Source organism: Penicillium alfredii (genome assembly GCF_028826965.1).
Source record: "Penicillium alfredii strain IBT 34128 chromosome Unknown utg000007l_segment0_segment0, whole genome shotgun sequence".
NCBI lineage: Eukaryota > Fungi > Ascomycota > Eurotiomycetes > Eurotiales > Aspergillaceae > Penicillium > Penicillium alfredii.
In genome coordinates, this window is record NW_026622704.1 from 1,409,396 (window position 1) to 1,427,990 (window position 18,595).

Below are 18,595 nucleotides of genomic sequence, written 5' to 3' on the forward strand. Positions count from 1 at the left end.
GTGTACAGCCTTCGCACTAAAAACTTCCCCAAACAACCCGGCCACGTCTCCAGCCTCCCAAAGAGAGGCGCAGGTCATCACGCCCCTTATTATGGGCCAATCAGAATAACCGGTGTATTTAGGGCTCCACACCACGCCACGTTTGTTTCTATTTGGGGTTACGCTGCTTTTCCGCTTTTTTGCCTCTTTAGTACTTCTTGACTACTTCCTTATTGCTTGTTTTGGATATTCGTGGATTATTGTTCTTGTCTGAACGATAATGACAGTAGTACAATGACTTTGATCCAGTGCCTCTGCCATTGCACCTGGGAATATCCCAGGGTCTCTCCGACAGGATCTTCATTCCAATCTCCAAATTAGGGCAGGCGTCGTCATTCGATTTACTCTCAACAGCGCTGTGGAGCCGATGCGACGAATCCTTTTTTCTTTCTCTCTTTTTCTCTATGATTCCCGCAAGGCACGTAGGCGTAATAATTTCGGGAACCAGGCTTCCTCATTTCCCGCTTGGCACGATGCCTGCCTACGCAATGCCAATGGCCAAGCCACTGAATCTCTCGATCTCTGCAATCCACCGCTTTTCTTTTCTTCTTCTTTGTCAGTTTCTATATTTATTCCTATTAGGCTTCTATTTTCTTTTCTTTCCTTTCTTTCCCTTTTTGATCTCGGAGATCAAGTGTAGATCGAGCTCGTAGATCGGGCTTTTGCCGAACACTCTTCAACTTGTGCCACTTCTCGTCAGCTGCGTGCTGACGGATTCTTGCCATACACCTATCCATGGATGGATGCATATTTTTGTGCTTCGCTGCAAAAGGTCACAGAGCGTGTTCGGGTAGATGTAGCGATCGGGCCGTCGTTTTGGTGAAAAAAGAAAAAAGAAGAAAAAGAACAAAAAGGAAATGTTCATTCAATCAACTCCACTATAGCTTGATGTCCCCATTTACGCCATGTAGGGCTCGAGAGTCGCCAACATCCCCGTATACGCCGTCCCACTCGGAGCCTCCAGACTAAACATATAATCGCCCCACCACGGCCCAGCTGCCCACCACAACACCCCCCCCCCCCAGCCAGACCTCCGTCTGACCAGCCAAATAATCCAGCATGCCCGTAATAGCAGTCTTGCACTGGTCATTGACCACCCCGGCAAACTCGCCCAGGATCCCCACTTTACCATTATCCTTGAGCCACTGCGTCGCGCCCGCCACGCGCTCTGCGCCGATAGTCGTCGAGACGCAGGCCTCGTTGGTGCCGGACCCGTCCGAGTCAAGATACTGGTGCATCTCGTAGACGATCTTGTCCTGCGGGTGCGTCAGGTCTTTCATGTTGTCGTTGATGTCTTTCCATGTCCAGGCGCCGCTCCACGAGTTGCCCTCGACGAAGATATACTGCGTGGTTGCGCCAGCGCCGCGGATGCCGTCGATGGCTGCTTGGTTAAGGCGCAGGACCAGGTCTTGGTCCATGTCGTGGTACTCGTTGTCTAACATGGATATATTTGCTTAGCCAGGCGAATCACTTCAACAGAGAAGTACGGACGATTTACTCGTGTCGAAGATCACCCGCTTATTCGATTTGAACTCCCCGACCACTGTCTTCCAAAAGGCCTCTTTACTTACCGACGTCAGATTCTGCAGATAGGCGTCATTGAATGAGCCCGTCATGCCGCATGGCACCAATCATTCCATCCTGAACGCCACCCGGAAGATGTTCATGCCTTTCCCGATCAGGGTCTGGATGGTACTAGGGTCGGGGAAGATATAATCGGTGCCCTAGAAACAAAATACGAAAATCATCAGTCATCCGACATGCTCCACAGGACTTGTCCTTGATCGGGTCACTCACCCAGACACCAGGGAGATTGGACTCGCCAAACTCTGCGCCAGCCTCGTTTGATCCGAACCCTGGGCTACCGTGTTAGTCGTCAAGATCATCTTATCCATGGATGGCCTATGATGGAATGTGTGTGAGCTCTCACATCGGAAAGGAGAAGCTCTCTTCGCATGGCCTTTGGCAGGGGCCGCCGCTGCGAATCCAGTCGCAGCCGCGAGGAGAGCAAGGTACTGGAATCTCATCTTTGCCGCAGTAATAGAATATGGATTTCGCTTGGGTGGATGTCAGTGGTGAATATCCGTGGAGGGAAGTACCCGATTTATATTACTTTTGGCCTTGATAAACAAGCCTGTCAGCCAAGTCTTCACATTCCGAAACAGTGTATAGAGTCAATCATTGGAATTGCCATTCTACAACCTAGTAAACCTAATCTCGGAGTATAGTGCCGAAAAGGGCTACGAAGTTTCTCCATCTAGACGGGGCATAGGTCCGTCTAGTATACTGCAATTATTCTGGCACACACCCAAAGTACTTCTTCTCGGAGAAACTGCAATTTCTCGCTAAATAGAATGAGATTCCCCACCAAGGAGAGCTGCCGAAACGTCGATCGAATAACCGCCCTTCTTGGCTTTTTCCAATTGGGAACGGACAAACACAGAGGCAGGATGACTTTGGAATTTTAAATATACTGCAATTACATAACTCTCGAGATCCAATCACCTCCATGCATGGATTCTTCAGCATTCACGGCTTGGTGAAATGTCCGGGGAAGCCCATGGCACTTCGGGAATTCTGACATGAATGATTCGGTTGCCACGAGGGATTCGACTCTCGAAGATAAATAAATGGAGGGTAGATAAAAGCCAAGACTCGAATTGCAAGTGTTCAGAATAGAATTGGCGAAATTGATGGCGCGCTGGCTGAAACAAGAGGCCACCTTCGACCCCGAGCAATTTGCCCATGAGATTATTTACAGTAAGCAACATGCAATCCAATATGCAAAAGACGACTGGATAGTACACAAATAACAATAAACATGGTCCCGTAACCCTGGACAGAAAGCAATAAGAGAAATGAAGAACGGGGGAGGGGAGGGGGTTCTCGGTATAAAATGCACCTCAAACCACTTAGTCCCATGTATGTAATATCCCGCCTACCACCCACCAAAATCCTCCAGAAAACCCTTCATATCAGCCGCCTGCAGCTTATGATATTTCCAGCCTGGATGAAATTGGTTCCACCAGACACAAGACTCGCCATTTTCGGCTTCGCAGATCTCATTTAAGAAGCCGTGTTTCTCGGGTTCATCGAGGATCGAGTTCATGAAGGACCATGAGTCATAGAGAACAATTTCGATCTGTAGTCGAAGCGCCATAACAGACGGTTAGTTTATGAACGAATACCGATACACAGAAAAAGAACCAAGAGCAACATACGTCCTCGTACTCCGATTCAAGTCTTCGGACCATCAACCCCAGTGCAGTATTATAGGCCTTGATCCACGCCGCGGTCTTCTTGACCATCTCGGGGCCCCTTGACATCGTTTCTGGGGATCGACTGGTAGCTGGGATATTGAGGAACAGGAACTTGCGCCCGCCGTCTGAGTAGAGCTCTTCTACGAGCGATTCATACTGCTTTGTCAAGGCGGGGATGACTTGACTGGCGCTGGCGTTGCGATCAAAGTATAAAGACCTGCCAATACTGCAGGTTTGAGTTAATGGGTCAGTGCCCGTTCCCAAGGTTGGTCTGCTGAAAGATGGAAGTGGTCACGCACTCATTGATGCCCATCCAGATCCCAAAGACGGCGTTGTCGGAAGACCACGGGGTGGATGACGGCTTGTCGCCATAAGCGGAGTGGAAATCGTCGACCTGTCCCACTAGGTCTTTTACAGGGCCATTGCTCAGGACGATCTCGTTGTCGGTGGTTGCACCGCCAACCGCGAAGTTGTAGTTGAGTACCAGGGATTCATTGTCCACTGTCGTGAGATATCCCGGCCAATTGATTCCACCAGTAGTTGTATCCTTTCCTGAAAAGAATTTTCACACGTGTTAGCGTCTTTCCTTGGCAATTGAGTGTCCTTACTAATGGTTTTCTTGATACATACCCAGTTCGGGGTTCCCCATGGGATTTGAGGTAGACGGTTGCTGGCCGTTGACATTGAACCCGGTTTGAGTGTACGAATCACCGCTGCGTCTCACGTTAGCTCTTCGAAGTGGATAGTCTCTATCGCAGCCCACAGCTGGGTTCTTACAAAGTAAAAAAGTATGTGGCCGCAGAAGCCTCTGCCAGGGGCAGGGCAGCGGCCACCGTATAGCAGGTGAGCAATTTCATTGCGCCTAGGGGAGAAAACCAGGCCCAGAAAGAAAAAAGGAAGAAAAAAAGAAAAAGTGCCAAAGGAAATATAATAAAAGGTGCGATAACTATTCACATATGGGATCAAAGGTTCTAGGCCTCTTTGTCTTGTTACGAGTCAGGCGTATCATTAGACGGGCACTGTTGCGGAAAAAAAAACCGTATCAAGCCTCGAGTTTTAGGGTGTGTCTGAGCGTTCTTTTCTTGTACTCCAAAATCGGGGCTGTAGGGGGGGGCCGAATCACCAAATACGCCTTAGATTTATACGAACCCATCATGGGCCTTAAAAAAAACCAAAATGAAACGAACCATTAGCTGCTGCCCGGTAGTCAATGGCTTTTTTTGTAGTCCTTGATTTGACCCATCTTGTGGGTCTCGACATAGCCATCACTACTTGTAGACTAGCGGAGCCATCATGGCATCGGTGTCCTAGTAGTCTCTAGGTCGACGACAATCCTGTGCTAATTATTAATGTACCAGTGGGCACGGCGCCCCCCGGACCCCCAGCCTTAGCTGGCCGGTAAGACGCCGAAGAGATGCGGAGCGTAGCTTCAGTATAGGCGCAATTTCTATATATCGAGAGACTCCTAGTTTGTTGCGTCGCGTAGCTTCTGCGTAAACGTAATTTTTAGACCCCGCCTACGGCTAATATTTTAAGCGTAAGGTTTAATATAATATAATGAAGATCTATTTTCTATCTCTATATATTTTTTTCTATATAATATTATATATATATACACTAGGGGGCTGCCGCCCTCTGAACCCCCGTCTAATTTTTAAGAATAAAGGGGGGGATAGTCACGTTAACTAATTAGAGCGTAAGGTTTTTTTTTTCTAATACTATATATACACTAGAGGGCTACCGCCCTGATTTTTAAATAGAATAGTCACGATTCTCATCACATAATATATCACGTGAATAACCTTCGAGATTTTGACTATACCAAAAACTGGTTTGTGTAGGGTATAGGGCTACAAAAGTCACTGATGATGATTCGATTTTGACCAATCAGAGTGCGAAGTTTCGATCAATCAGACCGCCAGATCCGGGCATAAGTCACATGACATACATTGAGCCTACCCTGGGTTAAAGAGACAAAGGTCAGGTGACCTGGGATGGTTGTTTAGAGTGCTTCGCTACGCTCCGCAATAATTTGCGTGGTCTCCGTTAGGCTAGTTCATCGCGTAATATAAATTAAATCCATCTGGAGTAGGAACCGAGAGCATTTAATATGTGAGCCTTCCTTCTACAACTCGGCTACACATTCACCATATTTAAATTGGATTAGAATTCAAGTCTAAACCTGCCGCCATTTCCCTATCCGGGGTTAACTGAAGAAGCGAGGAGTGGCGCTAGACGCAGTCGTAAGTCCTTTCCTATATAGGACGTAGTTTGGCTAAGGAATATTCCTCTGAATAGGCGGTCAGGGCGTTGCCCGAACTCCTTGTTACTATTTAATCTTGTGCGAGAGCAGTGGAATTCACCGCCATCACTTCTCCTTATGTGGAAGCTTCTCAAACCAATAATATTAGCATCGCCTTGAATAATGGGGCCCTAGGGCTTGCCGGCACGCCTAAGTTCTTCGTGCGGATATTTGTCTCCAGATGCATGCGGAGGAGCATTTCTAGTGCGGAGCGAAGAAAGCATCTCGGTATGCCAGTGAGTCAATCTTTGGATTTTCAGGCCCGCGATCTGCAGGCGATTGGCTCTTCACGAGATAAACGTGTTCGGGCCTTTGGTATCATGGGTCACATTGCTATTTAGGGCTTGGGAGGCCCGACATGAACGTCATTGCTGCTCGAGGACTGGTAGCATGCCTAAACACCTACACTATCGGTGTGTAACATGTCCTGTAAATGGGCATTTTGATTTGAAATTTTAAGCCATATTGAACGGTCAGGCGTTCTATGACATAGGGTTTCTTATGACAATATCTCAGAACAACGCAAGCGGGGGAATCATGAATTCATCATTGAGCCAATATTATACAAAGAATAAAACTGAAGGTCAAATAACCAGCAGCAAGAATGCCCTTGCTTCCTCGGGAAAAGCAGATAGACACTGTCCACCATAGTACCTTCAGGCCCTCACCGCGAGCGTGGCGCCTGGGAATGCACACAGAAAAGGTCTAGAAGTTTGTGGATGCCTGGACTGATAACATCGAGTCTCACGGGCCCGTTGCTTGAAAAAGGTCGCTGAATCACGCCGTTCTCGTCCACGGGAATCGAGCCCCCGCGCCGGCAGCGTTCGCTCACCACATTCTGGTCGGCTCTAGCCCAGATCTTGAACGGTGTGTTGGGGTCATCCGACCATACTGGGCCGGCAGGACGCATATGTCGAAGGGAGAGAAACCAATTTTCGTTCTCACTTTCGGGCTCAGTGTCAACATCGGAACCGGAGGCGGCAGCGCTCTCGTCGCCCCCGAGCTCAATACTGGCTGTTTCGTGATGAGTGTTGCTGGCCTCGGAATTGTCATCTTCGGCCATGTCGACGTCGTTTGAAGTCGGTAACACGTTTGCGCCGTCAACATCATTGCTATCTTGGTGCAGTGCCTTATCGTCCTGCTCCTCGTTGGAGCTCGAGAAAACAGTTTCCTGGTCAAAGCTGCTCGGTTCAAACGCCTGGGAACCAGTTGGCCCACTGGAGTCAACTGCAGAAAGGGGTTGCTGGGTTTGAAAGATGTCCGTATCGGCACGTGCGGGCAACGCAGGTGATGCATTTACTGCAGAGGTTGTGGCACGAGTATCGCTGAAGGAATGGGTGCGGAGATTAGAGAGTTTGCCCACGAAACTGGTTGTGAGGGTGTGGTTCGTAATATCAATGCGAGGTTCTGAAGAAAACGGAGGTGCCGGGCTGTTGGAAGCCAAGCCAGTGCTAACAGCCGGAACAAACTGGCTTGCTGATACTTCGATGCCATAGGCAGTCAAACTTCGCTTTTTGTGCTGGGGCTTGGAAAAATTCAAGGAAAAGTATTCTTCGTAGAAAAGCGGCTTCGATTCCTGCGATGTGTGCCCTTCAACGTGGTCCGGGTACTCCAGAAGATGCATAATGACAAAATCATCCCACAAGAATGACCGCTGCAAGTGGCCTCTGTCTCGAACGGCCTGCAGTTGCGAGCAGAGCTCGGTGAAATGAGCAAAATCTCCCGAATAGCTTGGATAATCGTCGCGAAACTTCTCGTAAACTCTTTTTGCTTCGGCAGACTCGTCGGGGTTGCCGATGAAGCTTTCGCGGCGAGCTACTAGCTCCGCATTTGGACTGCCGGAGAAAGCTCGACCGGGATCGGCTTCTCTAAGCTGCCGGGACCTGGGAAGTTTTGACGGAGACTGTTCTTGATCGCGCAGTGCAGGTGCGGATCGTATTAGAAAGTTTTGCGGAGAGCCTATTGACCCGCCGAGAGAAGACAGTCCTTCCATAGGATCCTGACTTGGGTCAACCAGCTGAGACATCGGTGGCTCTCGAGGGCTAATTAATGGAAAAGACGACGGCTCAGCTTCATTCTCCAGGCCCAACATGAGTGGGTCCTGGTAGCGATGAAGTAGCTCTGACGAATCAAGAACGATTCCTGGTTGCGAGTGAAGTGAAGCATCCTGCGACAATGAGTTGCCACTGCCGAGTGGAATCTGGGTTCCAATCACATCGATCCGGGGCGACTTATTTCCCGAAGGTTGCAAAAATGAATCCGTTGATGGGTGAGACGAGTCACTTTTCTCAAGGCTGCCATTAGAGCGATAGCTATTAAAGATTCGAGGCTGAGATGAGGTTTTGGCAGCCTGTGAAGAACCTTGCTGCAACAAGATAGAAGGCTTCCCCCCAGCTTGAGCTTTCTCTAGCTTCTCGCGCTGTAAGCGCATATTGTCTGTGCAAGGTGTCTCTGCGACTTGGACATGCTGCCGGGAAGGTTCAGGAAGCGAGGGACCAGAGCTGTTAATTTCTTGTCCGGTTTGAGTGCTTAATGTCGGGTATGACGAGCTTCCCCCAAGAGCCATAGGCACACAAGCATCCATTTCCGACTCGTCACTCTCATCGTCAAGATCGTTTTCATGAAACCCAGCCGCAGCTTCAGAGCTTCTTGATCCCCTGCGGGAGTTTTTTTTCAGCGCGCTGTTCTCGAGGTTTTCTGTTTGTGTTTCAATTTGCAGAGGGTACTCTTCAGAATCGGCGGCAAAAAACTGTGAGTCGCGGCGTGTTTGGGCGGTTCCATCGTCTGAATGCTGGGCTAAATGCGCTAATGTATACTGGCTTGTGCCTGTCCCCGAGTGAAGAGAATCCAGAGATTTCGATGCATCGGGTCCCTTATCAAGAATTTTCTCTGGTTCAAGTTGAGACCGTTCGGGAAACTCATCTGCCATTCCCAGGCCACCGTTTTCCGCTGGCTGTGTGGCATCGTGTTGGCTGGCAATCGGGGTAATGTCTTCATTCGTAAAGTTCGGCGGCCTGATGGGGCTGCTATCCGCTGGCAAGCCAGTCCTTTCATTCAAACCAGTTTGATTATAATGTCCCTCAGTACTCGAAGACCACGAGGTCACTTGAGACTCGCTATCAGTGGCAGATGAAAGAATCTCCTGAGGAGTCGGAGTTGGGGACTGCTCTGACGCTCGTTGCATCTGGTTGTGTCTCCGCTGAGCGAGCTCATTCCATTGCCTGAGGAGCGCAGGTGGCACATGGCCTTGAGGCATGGGATCTCCGGTATTTGGTGGAATCCAGCAAAATCTGTCAAGAAGAGCAGACTGGTCCTTTTGGATCACAACGTCGCTTGCAGGTATGGTTAGGAGGCCTTCCCAGGCATCTGACATGGGCGGCAAAATTTCCGCTTTGGGTATTAGGTTTGGCATTTCATGAACCGGCGGTATGGGCTTATGGACCAGGTTGTTTTCAATCCCCGGGTCTGTCGAAATCTTGCCGGCACCAGTACGCTGTCTCTTCTTGGAGGGCGAGGTAGACTGCGACTCCCGCAAATCCCCAGGATCCCGGTCCTCGTTTGAGGGGGACTGTGACAATATGTCCACACTCTCACGAGCTCTCTTCTTTGAAGGAAATTGATCATCCCTCTTCCGTGTTTGCTGAGTATCACGAGGAACTTCTGGTAGCTGAATCCTAGGAGATAGGGCCCGGCGTTCATAAGTCAAGCCGTCAACGGCTGCCTTTGCAGGTATTTGAGAGGACAATTCCTCGGTCTGAGCCTCAGCGAGAGTGATGTCATTGAATGCATCTTGGCACCTTTGAATTGGGGTAACCGGTCCCTGAGAGGCTCGGATATCCTGATTTTCATTTGTCTCGATTCTATTCAGAGTATTGGATTCAACTTGATTTGTCTTCTTCGGGGTAAGTCGTCCATTGAGTGGGAGATGTTGTGGCAATAGAGGACGGCGCAGGGGATTTAGTCTGGGATCAGACGCCGAGGAAGGTGTCGCAAGGTGTCGCAAGAGGTCTGACGATCCATTCGAGCTAGGGCGGCCCACTTGAGAGGTTCTTTCACGCGCACCTAAATGATGCTTGAGCTGCATCTGCGAGAAGAATTGCTGCGACTCCAACACATCCTGGGGGCTGCTTTGGGAAACATGTGGCGGAATAAACTGGTCATGTTGAGAACCGATAGACCTGGCGGATGGACTCTTTGCTAGGTCATTTAAACCATCAGCAGGCTCAGCCTTCTCCCTTCTCTGGTGTGCTGCTTCCACTAGTCTTTTTACCGTCGGGTTTCTCTTGAGCTTCCTCGTGGGCACAAATTTGATGCTTCCGCGAGCCCAGTCGATACGAAAGCGATCGACACGAAGGTGAATATTGGAGATAGATGCCGAGTATGGCAAAACGAGCTTGAAGTCCAAGAGTTCAACCATGTGTTTTTTAGGTCCGCCTTTGCTCAGCCGTAACTCTGGCGATCCCAGCTGGTGTGCAGCCCTCGCGTCTCGTGAGACAATGGCCTCGATCTGGTTCTCCGAGTCCATGAGTGTCGCCTCATCACCGTGCTCTCCTAGTCCCCACTAGTAGACATCAGATTCAGTTAGAGGTTGCTCATAATAAAATCACGCAACAAAAAAACCCACTTCTGCAATGATAGCTGAACTTGTAAATCCGCGGAGGCTGAAGTTCAGGCTGCTTCCATTATCCTCGACCTCGATTCCATCTTCTGCAATTGGGATAACGTAGGACGACAGGCATTGCTGGATAAACGTCGCGATCCAGGGGCTTGCTGGGTTCATTTTGCGATTTCCGATACAGCGCCGATGGCCACATTACTGGCAAGCAACATCGAGAGGCGTGATTCAAAAGACGCGATTCGGGTTCAGAGAGACATGGGTCGCGCTACATGGCCAGCGAAAGAATGAATGGCTCAAAGGACACAGACAACGGTGAACCACCATCTGAGAAAAAGACGCGACAAACGCGATGCTGACTCAGCCCACGTCATTGGATGCGGAGAGGAAGGGCGTTCGATCTTCGTCTGGGCGCTTTTCAGGCTCGCTCTCTCTAACACTTGTTTCGCTAATCCTCAGAGCCTATCAATATTGGCCACGGCGCCCAGATATCCGTGCGATAACCTCGAGCCTTCACCGCGTCGCCCCGAATGGTCGGCTACCAACGGCATAGGAGTCCTCTGCGGGGATGATCCAACAACCTTCTGCCTAGCAGAGCTCGCTTTGACCCAATAGCACCGATGGAGCCTCAGAAACCCCATGGCATATCCAGTCCGTCCGCGTCGTCCGTGTTTCTCCCTCTTGGACGACGTGGATCGCGCTGTTCGATCGCCACTACTCAGACTGAACGAGAAACCATGAATACAGCTCTGGATCAAATCCATAATACCGCGTACCAGTCAGATTCTCTTACCCTCTTCAACGATTTTACTAGTCCCCCGGCACCGACATCCGTATCAGATGAGAAGGGCCTGTCTGAAGAACTGCAGGGGGGCTGAGCGGACTATACAGTCGCTTCAGAACTTCGGTGGGTGGAGTGCGAGATATGGTGAGCGGCGGAGGAAAGTACACGGACAAGTCTTCAATGGACAAACCAGCTGTCAAGAGTCCTGCATCGGAGCGCTCTATGGCCAAGTCGGGCTCAGACATGGCAACCGGCGCGGCTGGCCACCCGCCATCACATCCCAACTCCTCGCAGGGCTCAAGACTCCATTCACCGGTGGTGCCAAATTTTCAACAAATCCAGGATACTGCGTCTCACGCCAACACTGGGAAAAGTTCCAAAATTTCTTCAAAAAGCCCCAGTATATCCTCTAAGGCTTCTGTTTCTGCTTCGCCAGGAATCAAACCTAATATTGCCCCGTTGACCAAGTCCACCGGTGGTTCTGTTGCTGCAGATCCCGCAGTTACCCAGTTGCATGTGAATGCATTCGGACAATCCCATCGTTCCAGGAGTAGCTCTGTCAATGTTCCTTCGCAAGGGCTTCAGAATGTGGAGTCTGCTAGTATTGGCAGCAGGGATGGTCCCATGGACACTTCCATGAGCCAAACCTCTTCGGTTTTAAGCCAAAACCTCTCCAACTCCCCAGTGCTATCGGAGAAGATGTGCGAGAGCCAGCATGAGGAGCAGGGTCCCGTGGATTCCAGTGCATCATTTGCCCCGGCAAGCCATCCCTCGGATAATCCCAGGAACTCGGTTCCTGTGAACCAACAAAAGCTATCTGACAACCCAGATCCATCTTTTGCGGAGAGAGTCTCGAAGCCATCCGAGTCGGCTCAGGATCTTTCGTCTCGTCAAATAGGCCGGTCGAGCTCGCGAACATCTTCGCATTTTGATGAGTCTATTGCGCCAATGTCCACGCCTAGCAGCCTCTCGAAACTTGCTTCCCCAGACGAATCATATCACACGGACCAAAATCCAAGCGCAATGTCGAAAATCTTGTCTCGGGATGATACGAAAGTCAGCGAACCCAAGGCCACTTCTCCAGAGAAGCCCTATGAAAAATCCACTATACCGCCCAGGACAAGTCGTTTACCTGGTTACTCGATGTCGCGAGCATCGACAGCTGAGACAACTACCGCAGTGACTTTGCCGCCATTGAATACAGCAATTGATCGGGTTACTGGCCAAACCGGTCAGAATGACCAACAAGCGGCTGCAGGGGGCGACGGCGTTCTATCACAGCTGCGAAGCAAATTGCTCAGCAGGGACTTCTGGATGCGTGATGAAAATGCCAAGGACTGCTTCCACTGTGGAGAACCTTTTTCAACTTTTCGCAGAAAACACCATTGTCGGACTTGTGGTCAAATATTTGATTCCAAATGCACGCTCTTAATCCCGGGGGCTCGGTTTGGACAGCCTGGCTCTATCCGCGTTTGCAAGCCATGCGAGGCAATGATCAATGCGCACGAAGATGATTCCTCCGAGTTCTCTGATAGCGAGCAAAGCCCCATAGTCACCAATCCTCGAGTATCTGAGCTCAGCTGGGGCAACAACGCCCGTGCATCTGCCGATGATGATGATTCATCCTCTGTCGTGTCTCAGTCCATTGATCATGTTCTCAGAACTCCAACCATGGCCATACCAGCTACACGACGTGCTGGCGAGGGCCATAACCGTCGCTCGGCTGTCCTGGAAATTAACCCTGATCGTCCGCTGACACGACCTACGTCCTCGCGGTCATTAAGATCGTCATTGGGCGGAAGGCCTCACTCCGTCAGTCACAAGCGCCACCACTCTCGACAGCAATACATTCGGAGTTTTAAGCCGTACCATGAGGATCGGGCCCCCTTCCAGCGCCGCCATGCCGATGACATTAGTTCTGAATCTCGACTTCCTGCCTTTCACAAAGATAACATCATTGATCCGGATTTAGCCCAATATCTTTCAGATGATGCCTCTAGTGGTGATGAACAGCCTAGCCTTCTATCCGCGGTTTCAGAGGGCACCTTGTCCAAGAGTGGTGGTGACAATGAACGAGCGACTCTTGGTGGATTTCTCGCTGCTGTGAAAAAAGGAAGATCCGCCTTTGGAGATCGAAGTGTCGCTAGCATGAATCAGTCTGGTCGAGACGCAGATGATGCCAGTATCAGCAGCTCGAGGGCAGTGAATCTTCCCCGTTCCTCCCGTCGACGAAACTTGAGTGTTGCTAGCAGTATACACCATCGTCAGTCTCCCAGAACCTCGAGAGAAAGCATGTTCCCCCATGATCTCCCGCTAACAGGCGTTCCCTTCCCTGTTGGGGCGAACCAAACTGGGTTCAAGATGACCAGAAGTTCATCGATGAGAGGAACTGGTGCACCGCCGGTTGAGTTGAACAAGGCCAGTCTGGAACACGTGCGGAAGCTTCTGCATCAGTTACTGGCTGGGTCGTCTGTTCCAAATGGCGAGAGCTGGGAAAACGCGCTGATGCCAATTTTATTGAAGGCGGCGGACGAGGTCGACCCAGATGTTCAAAGGGGAGACGATATGGATATACGCCATTACATCAAATTAAAAAAAATTCCCGGTGGTCGACCTGGCGACACATCTTATGTCTCGGGGCTGGTGTTTACCAAGAACTTGGCTTTGAAGAGCATGCCCCGGAGCATTTTACATCCAAACATCTTGATCATCACATTTCCTCTTGAATACGCTCGCCATCAACAGCACTTCATGAGCCTCGAGCCTGTTATCCGACAAGAGCGTGAGTTTCTTGAGAACCTTGTCAGTCGAATCGCCGCCTTGCATCCAAACTTGCTTCTGGTCGAGAAGAATGTTTCTGGCTTGGCCCTGGGTCTTCTCGAGCAGGCTGGCATTGCAACTGCATATAACGTGAAGCCATCGGTTCTCGAGGCTGTTTCGAGATGTACCCAAACTAGGATTGTAACATCCATGGACAAACTCTTGACCACTTCTTTGCACAGCGACTGCAGCAGCTTTGATGTCAAGACCTACGTTCACACTGGCCGGAAGAAGACATACATTTACATTTCTGGCTGCCCCAAAGAGCTGGGGTGCACCATCGTTCTACGTGGTGGAGACTATGGAGCTCTTGAGAAGGTCAAGAGGATCACAGAGTTCATGGTCTACGTTGTGTACAACCTGCGCCTGGAAACATGTTTGATGCGGGATGAGTTCGCCAAGATACCCACATTGGCGGCCGATGATGTTAAGATGACCAGCGATGAAGACAAGAAAGACAGTCCTCGACCTCTCACCAACGAGAGTGACAAACCCGCTCTTGATTCAGGAACCCTGCAGCAAAGCTCCAATGAGCAGCCGAGTGGAAATTTTGATGGAATCACAACTGCGGCGGCTGAGGTCACTGTAGTGCCAGATGATGTTCCCATGCCGACATACTACGACGATATGGTCCAAGACCATCAGACAAAGATTCTGTCTGCGTCGCCTTTTGTCAAATTTGAGCCTCCCTATCTTCTCATGCGTACTAGGGAGATGGAACGTCGACTGGCTTACCTGAAACGTCTTCGTGACCAAGATGGAAGTACCGGGCAACCCACAGAGGAAAGGGTCAAACCACAGAGCTTCACCCTCATCACGCCGGAAATGGTCCACGAATCACCCCATGATGCTTCCCCTAAGGTCAAAGAGGTACTGCGCGCAGCTCATGATGCTGAATATGATCGAGCGCTTTATCACTATCAAACTCAAAAACGTCAGTGGGAGGCCTATGTGTCAGGCAGTGCCAATATGTTTGATCCCTACGCCCATCAAAACGTCGTTGTTCTCTACAGCCTTGTGTGTACAACAACATCGGTCCCTTGCTCGGGGCCGGATGTTTTTGCTCTCGAGTTCTACAATGAGCACGGCGATGACATGATCTTTGAGCCTGATTGTACCCTCGGGCAATATGTCGAAGAGCTTTGTCATTCGGCAAACGCTGTATGCACCTCTAATGGCTGCGAGAAACGCATGTCCGAGCACCATCGTCAGTACGTCCATGGAGATGCACAGATCAGCGTCTTGGTTCAACCATACCCCTCCAAGCTTCGGGGACTGCAAGATACGGTCTTGATGTGGAGCTGTTGTAAGATATGTGGCAATGAGACTCAGGTCACTCCCATGTCAGAGAGCACTTGGAAATACTCATTCGGAAAATACCTGGAACTTTCACTCTGGGGCAGGAATCTACATGCTCGCGCTGGTGTCTGTCCCCATGATCTCCAGCGAGATCATCTTCGCTACTTTGGCTTCAAAGATGTTGCCTTGCGGATTCAATACGATGCGATCCATCTTCTGGAGATCATAGTGCCTCGGCCTCGTGTTACTTGGAAAGTGGACAACGACTTGAAGTTGCGAAACGGGGTTTACTTGCGTACCGAGCAGCGTCTCAGCAAGTTCATGATGTCGGTCCACTCACGTTTGAAGGGCATAAATGTCGACAGTGTCGTACCGGAGCTGTTGGATGACTGCAGGAAAGAGATCGAGTCTTTGACCAGGAAATGCCACGAGGATCGTGCAGTCTTGATTCGACAACTGCAAGACAAATACTCTAGCTCTCGCTATTGGGAGGTCATCCCGTTGAACGAAGTTCTTCGCGCAGTTCAAGAAAAAGTTGTCGAGTGGGACACGACCTTTACTGAGTTTGAAAAGAACTTTTTCCCGTCTGAGAAGGATATCAAGCGACTGGCAACACTGCAGCTCAAAAAGATATTCCTTGACAGGGATGCAACATCAGTATCTCCGGACGATGCTCTCCAAACTCCGACAGATGTGGATGACGAGAGCGCCCCGGAGACAAATCGGCCACGGATGATGCGACGCATGACACTATCTCCCGAGAAGGCCCAGAACGTGTTAGTGTCGGTTGTTGAGGAGCATGCTGGCAAAAAACATCGGGTGCCAGCACAGGAAGGGGTTGAAGTGCCACCGCTCCCTGCAGCGACTGATGCCGCGCCTTCGGACGATGCTTTACATGAACAGAGGTCCTCTCCTCAGGATGAAGCCGTTTTGCAAAAAGAGATTCGCCATCTTGATTTGGCCGTCCCTACTAGCCAGCAGTCAGAACGCACCCCCCTCGGCTCAACGCCTCCTTTGAATCGACCGTTGAACAACACGAATCCGGAGGGAGCCGGCTCCCCTGAAAAGGATTTTGGTCAACAGTCGACGGCAGCATCCCCACCAAGGGATATAAATCTTGCCGAAGAGAGCAGAAACGGAGATAGGGAAGGTGTCATTGATATACCCACCCCACCGACTAACCGGCCTTCCGCGATTCCTAGGCTTACAGAGGGTGCATTCCGGCGCTCCGGGAAAGTACGTTCGCCCCCATTGGTACGTGCTCAGTCCCAACCGGCGCATCTCACGAGAGAGAGAACATTCAACGGTGCTTCGCTCGGCGGCTGCAAGATGGGCCCGCCCAGTTCCGCTGAATTGGAGAACATGGCAAACGAGTCTCCGGCAAAAGCCTCAGACAAGAAACTTGTGGACCGCTTTGGCTTGACTGCCCTCAAAAATGGCCGCTTTGTCCCTGGCCACTCTCTCATTCCACGCTCCACCCCGACTAGAAAGGGCAATCCTCGTGTTTCCAACCTGGCCAGACATTTTGAGCAACTGAGTCGCGAGTTCGAAAAAGAGAGACAGCGTGAGAGACGACAGAGAGCTACTCGAGGCCCTCATTCGCGTGCATTTCCCTTGGCATCTTCAAAGCCTATCGTGGAGGTGTACCGAAACGTAAGAGAAGCTGTGGAGGAACGCGAACCTCCGGTGGATGGTGAAGAATCTCTGTCTTCGGCGCCACGCATTCCAATGGATGAGTCAAGCCGACAGAGTGACGAAATCATCCACCAAATGGCGCACGAAGAAGAGAAGCAAAAGCCTTCGCCTCGTGATCCATTGTCGGAACAAGCCGAGGCAGAAAATGCACTTGGTTCCGATGTTCCACTCCTGTCAGAAGGCGAGCCTGACGAAGGTCCCAGTGACGAAGAGCGGACTACGGCAGAAGATCTCCATCCCGTGGACTCGCAGGGAGAGGTCAAGCTCTTACCAGAAGATGCGATTGACTTCAAAGATCTTCCTAAGCATGAGCGCACAACGCTTTTGAACATGTTGACGAACTTTTGGTCAGAGCGCTCTGCAAGTGGATGGGTACCTCTGGATTACCCGTTGACCATGATGGATCACGTCTTTGCTGACTGCGATATTATCGTGCGCGAGGACGAACCGAGTTCCCTGGTTGCGTTTGCGTTGGATTCGCCCGACTATAAAGAGAAGCTGGCCAGTATTCAACAGCGGTATGACGAGATGGAGGAGTCCGAATCGGAGCTCAGAGATGATACGGAAGTTGCCAACGAGGCACGCGTGGAACATGCTCTTTTGCGAGCTACAGGCACCCACCTCAAATACCAGTTTCAGGAGGGTCAAGCCAAAATGCTATGCAAAGTGTTCTATGCGGAGCAATTCGACGCTCTTCGCAAGAAATGTGGTGTCGCGGATCGAATCGTCGAGTCGCTATCTCGGTGCGCGAAATGGGATTCGAAGGGTGGTAAAACCAAGTCGTTGTTCCTGAAGACACTTGATGATCGGTTCATCCTCAAGTCGCTGTCTACTATCGAGACCCAGGCCTTCCTCAAATTCGCACCGGCCTACTTCCAGATCATGTCCGAGGCTTTGTTCCATGAGTTGCCGTCTGCGATTGCCAAAATGTTTGGTTTCTACCAGGTCATCATCAAAAACCCCGTTACGGGCACCGAGTTCAATTGGTTCCTGCTGCTGATGGAGAACTTGTTTTATGATCGCGTCCCAACGCGCATCTTTGATCTCAAGGGGTCCATGCGGAACCGCAAAGTGCAGAGTACTGGGGAACGCGACGAAGTACTTCTGGACGAAAACATGGTGGATTTCATCTACGAGACGCCGCTCTTTGCGCGCGAACACTCTAAGAAGCTGCTCAGCCAGAGCGTCTGGAACGACACCCTTTTCCTGGGCCGACAAAATGTCATGGACTATTCCCTCATGATCGCGATCGATGAAAGCCGCAGTGAGTTGGTGGTGGGAATCATCGATTGTATCCGCACATACACCTGGGACAAAAAACTCGAATCGTGGATCAAAGACCGTGGGTTTACGGGCGGGGGTCGCAACCGCCCCACGGTAACCAGCCCCAAGGAATACAAGAGCCGGTTCCGGGAGGCCATGGCACGATACGTTCTCCAAGCACCAACGTAAGTCGGCTGATTTCGCAGAAATGCGCCCAAGGCAATGCTGACGGAGGGGGTGGCCATGTTTAGATGTTGGCACCAATTCCAACCCAGTCCGATGTACCGCTACCCGCAGGATGAGAACCACGTCGCGCCCGGGTCCAATGTGGTTGAATTGGATGCCATCGACAGCGGGGGTATGGACATCGGTGGTTATCAATGACCTTGCGAACACGATTGACCCTTTTTATAACGACTGATGACTTGATGATGCATCGATACTCAAGACCCGTTTAGTTTTTTGGGGGCAGGGATTTTCTTATGGGGCTGACATCTGGATATAGTAAAAAGGGTTTC

General features: G+C 50.7%; 4 protein-coding genes across 4 annotated transcripts; 1 reads left to right on the forward strand and 3 right to left on the reverse strand.

Annotated features, from left to right (window-relative positions):
- Positions 1 to 1,004: 1,004 nt before the first annotated feature.
- On the reverse strand, positions 1,005 to 2,066 carry NUU61_005197 (glycoside hydrolase family 5 protein; the record flags this gene model as incomplete). Its single annotated transcript, XM_056655779.1, has 5 exons — positions 1,005 to 1,474; positions 1,538 to 1,622; positions 1,692 to 1,763; positions 1,837 to 1,895; positions 1,970 to 2,066. The coding sequence occupies 5 exons, from the start codon at positions 2,064 to 2,066 to the stop codon at positions 1,005 to 1,007; spliced, it is 783 nt and encodes a 260-aa protein (XP_056511392.1).
- Positions 2,067 to 2,977: 911 nt separating this feature from the next.
- Positions 2,978 to 4,156, reverse strand: NUU61_005198 (SGNH/GDSL hydrolase family protein; the record flags this gene model as incomplete). Its single annotated transcript, XM_056655780.1, has 5 exons — positions 2,978 to 3,181; positions 3,261 to 3,525; positions 3,599 to 3,851; positions 3,930 to 4,012; positions 4,077 to 4,156. 5 exons carry the CDS (start codon positions 4,154 to 4,156, stop codon positions 2,978 to 2,980), a joined length of 885 nt encoding a protein of 294 aa, XP_056511393.1.
- Positions 4,157 to 6,265: 2,109 nt separating this feature from the next.
- Positions 6,266 to 10,381, reverse strand: NUU61_005199 (uncharacterized protein; the record flags this gene model as incomplete). The annotated part of the gene is made up of 2 exons (XM_056655781.1): positions 6,266 to 10,152; positions 10,246 to 10,381. 2 exons carry the CDS (start codon positions 10,379 to 10,381, stop codon positions 6,266 to 6,268), a joined length of 4,023 nt encoding a protein of 1,340 aa, XP_056511394.1.
- Positions 10,382 to 10,836: 455 nt separating this feature from the next.
- On the forward strand, positions 10,837 to 18,461 carry NUU61_005200 (1-phosphatidylinositol-3-phosphate 5-kinase FAB1; the record flags this gene model as incomplete). The annotated part of the gene is made up of 3 exons (XM_056655782.1): positions 10,837 to 11,069; positions 11,117 to 18,262; positions 18,353 to 18,461. The coding sequence occupies 3 exons, from the start codon at positions 10,837 to 10,839 to the stop codon at positions 18,459 to 18,461; spliced, it is 7,488 nt and encodes a 2,495-aa protein (XP_056511395.1).
- Positions 18,462 to 18,595: the final 134 nt, after the last annotated feature.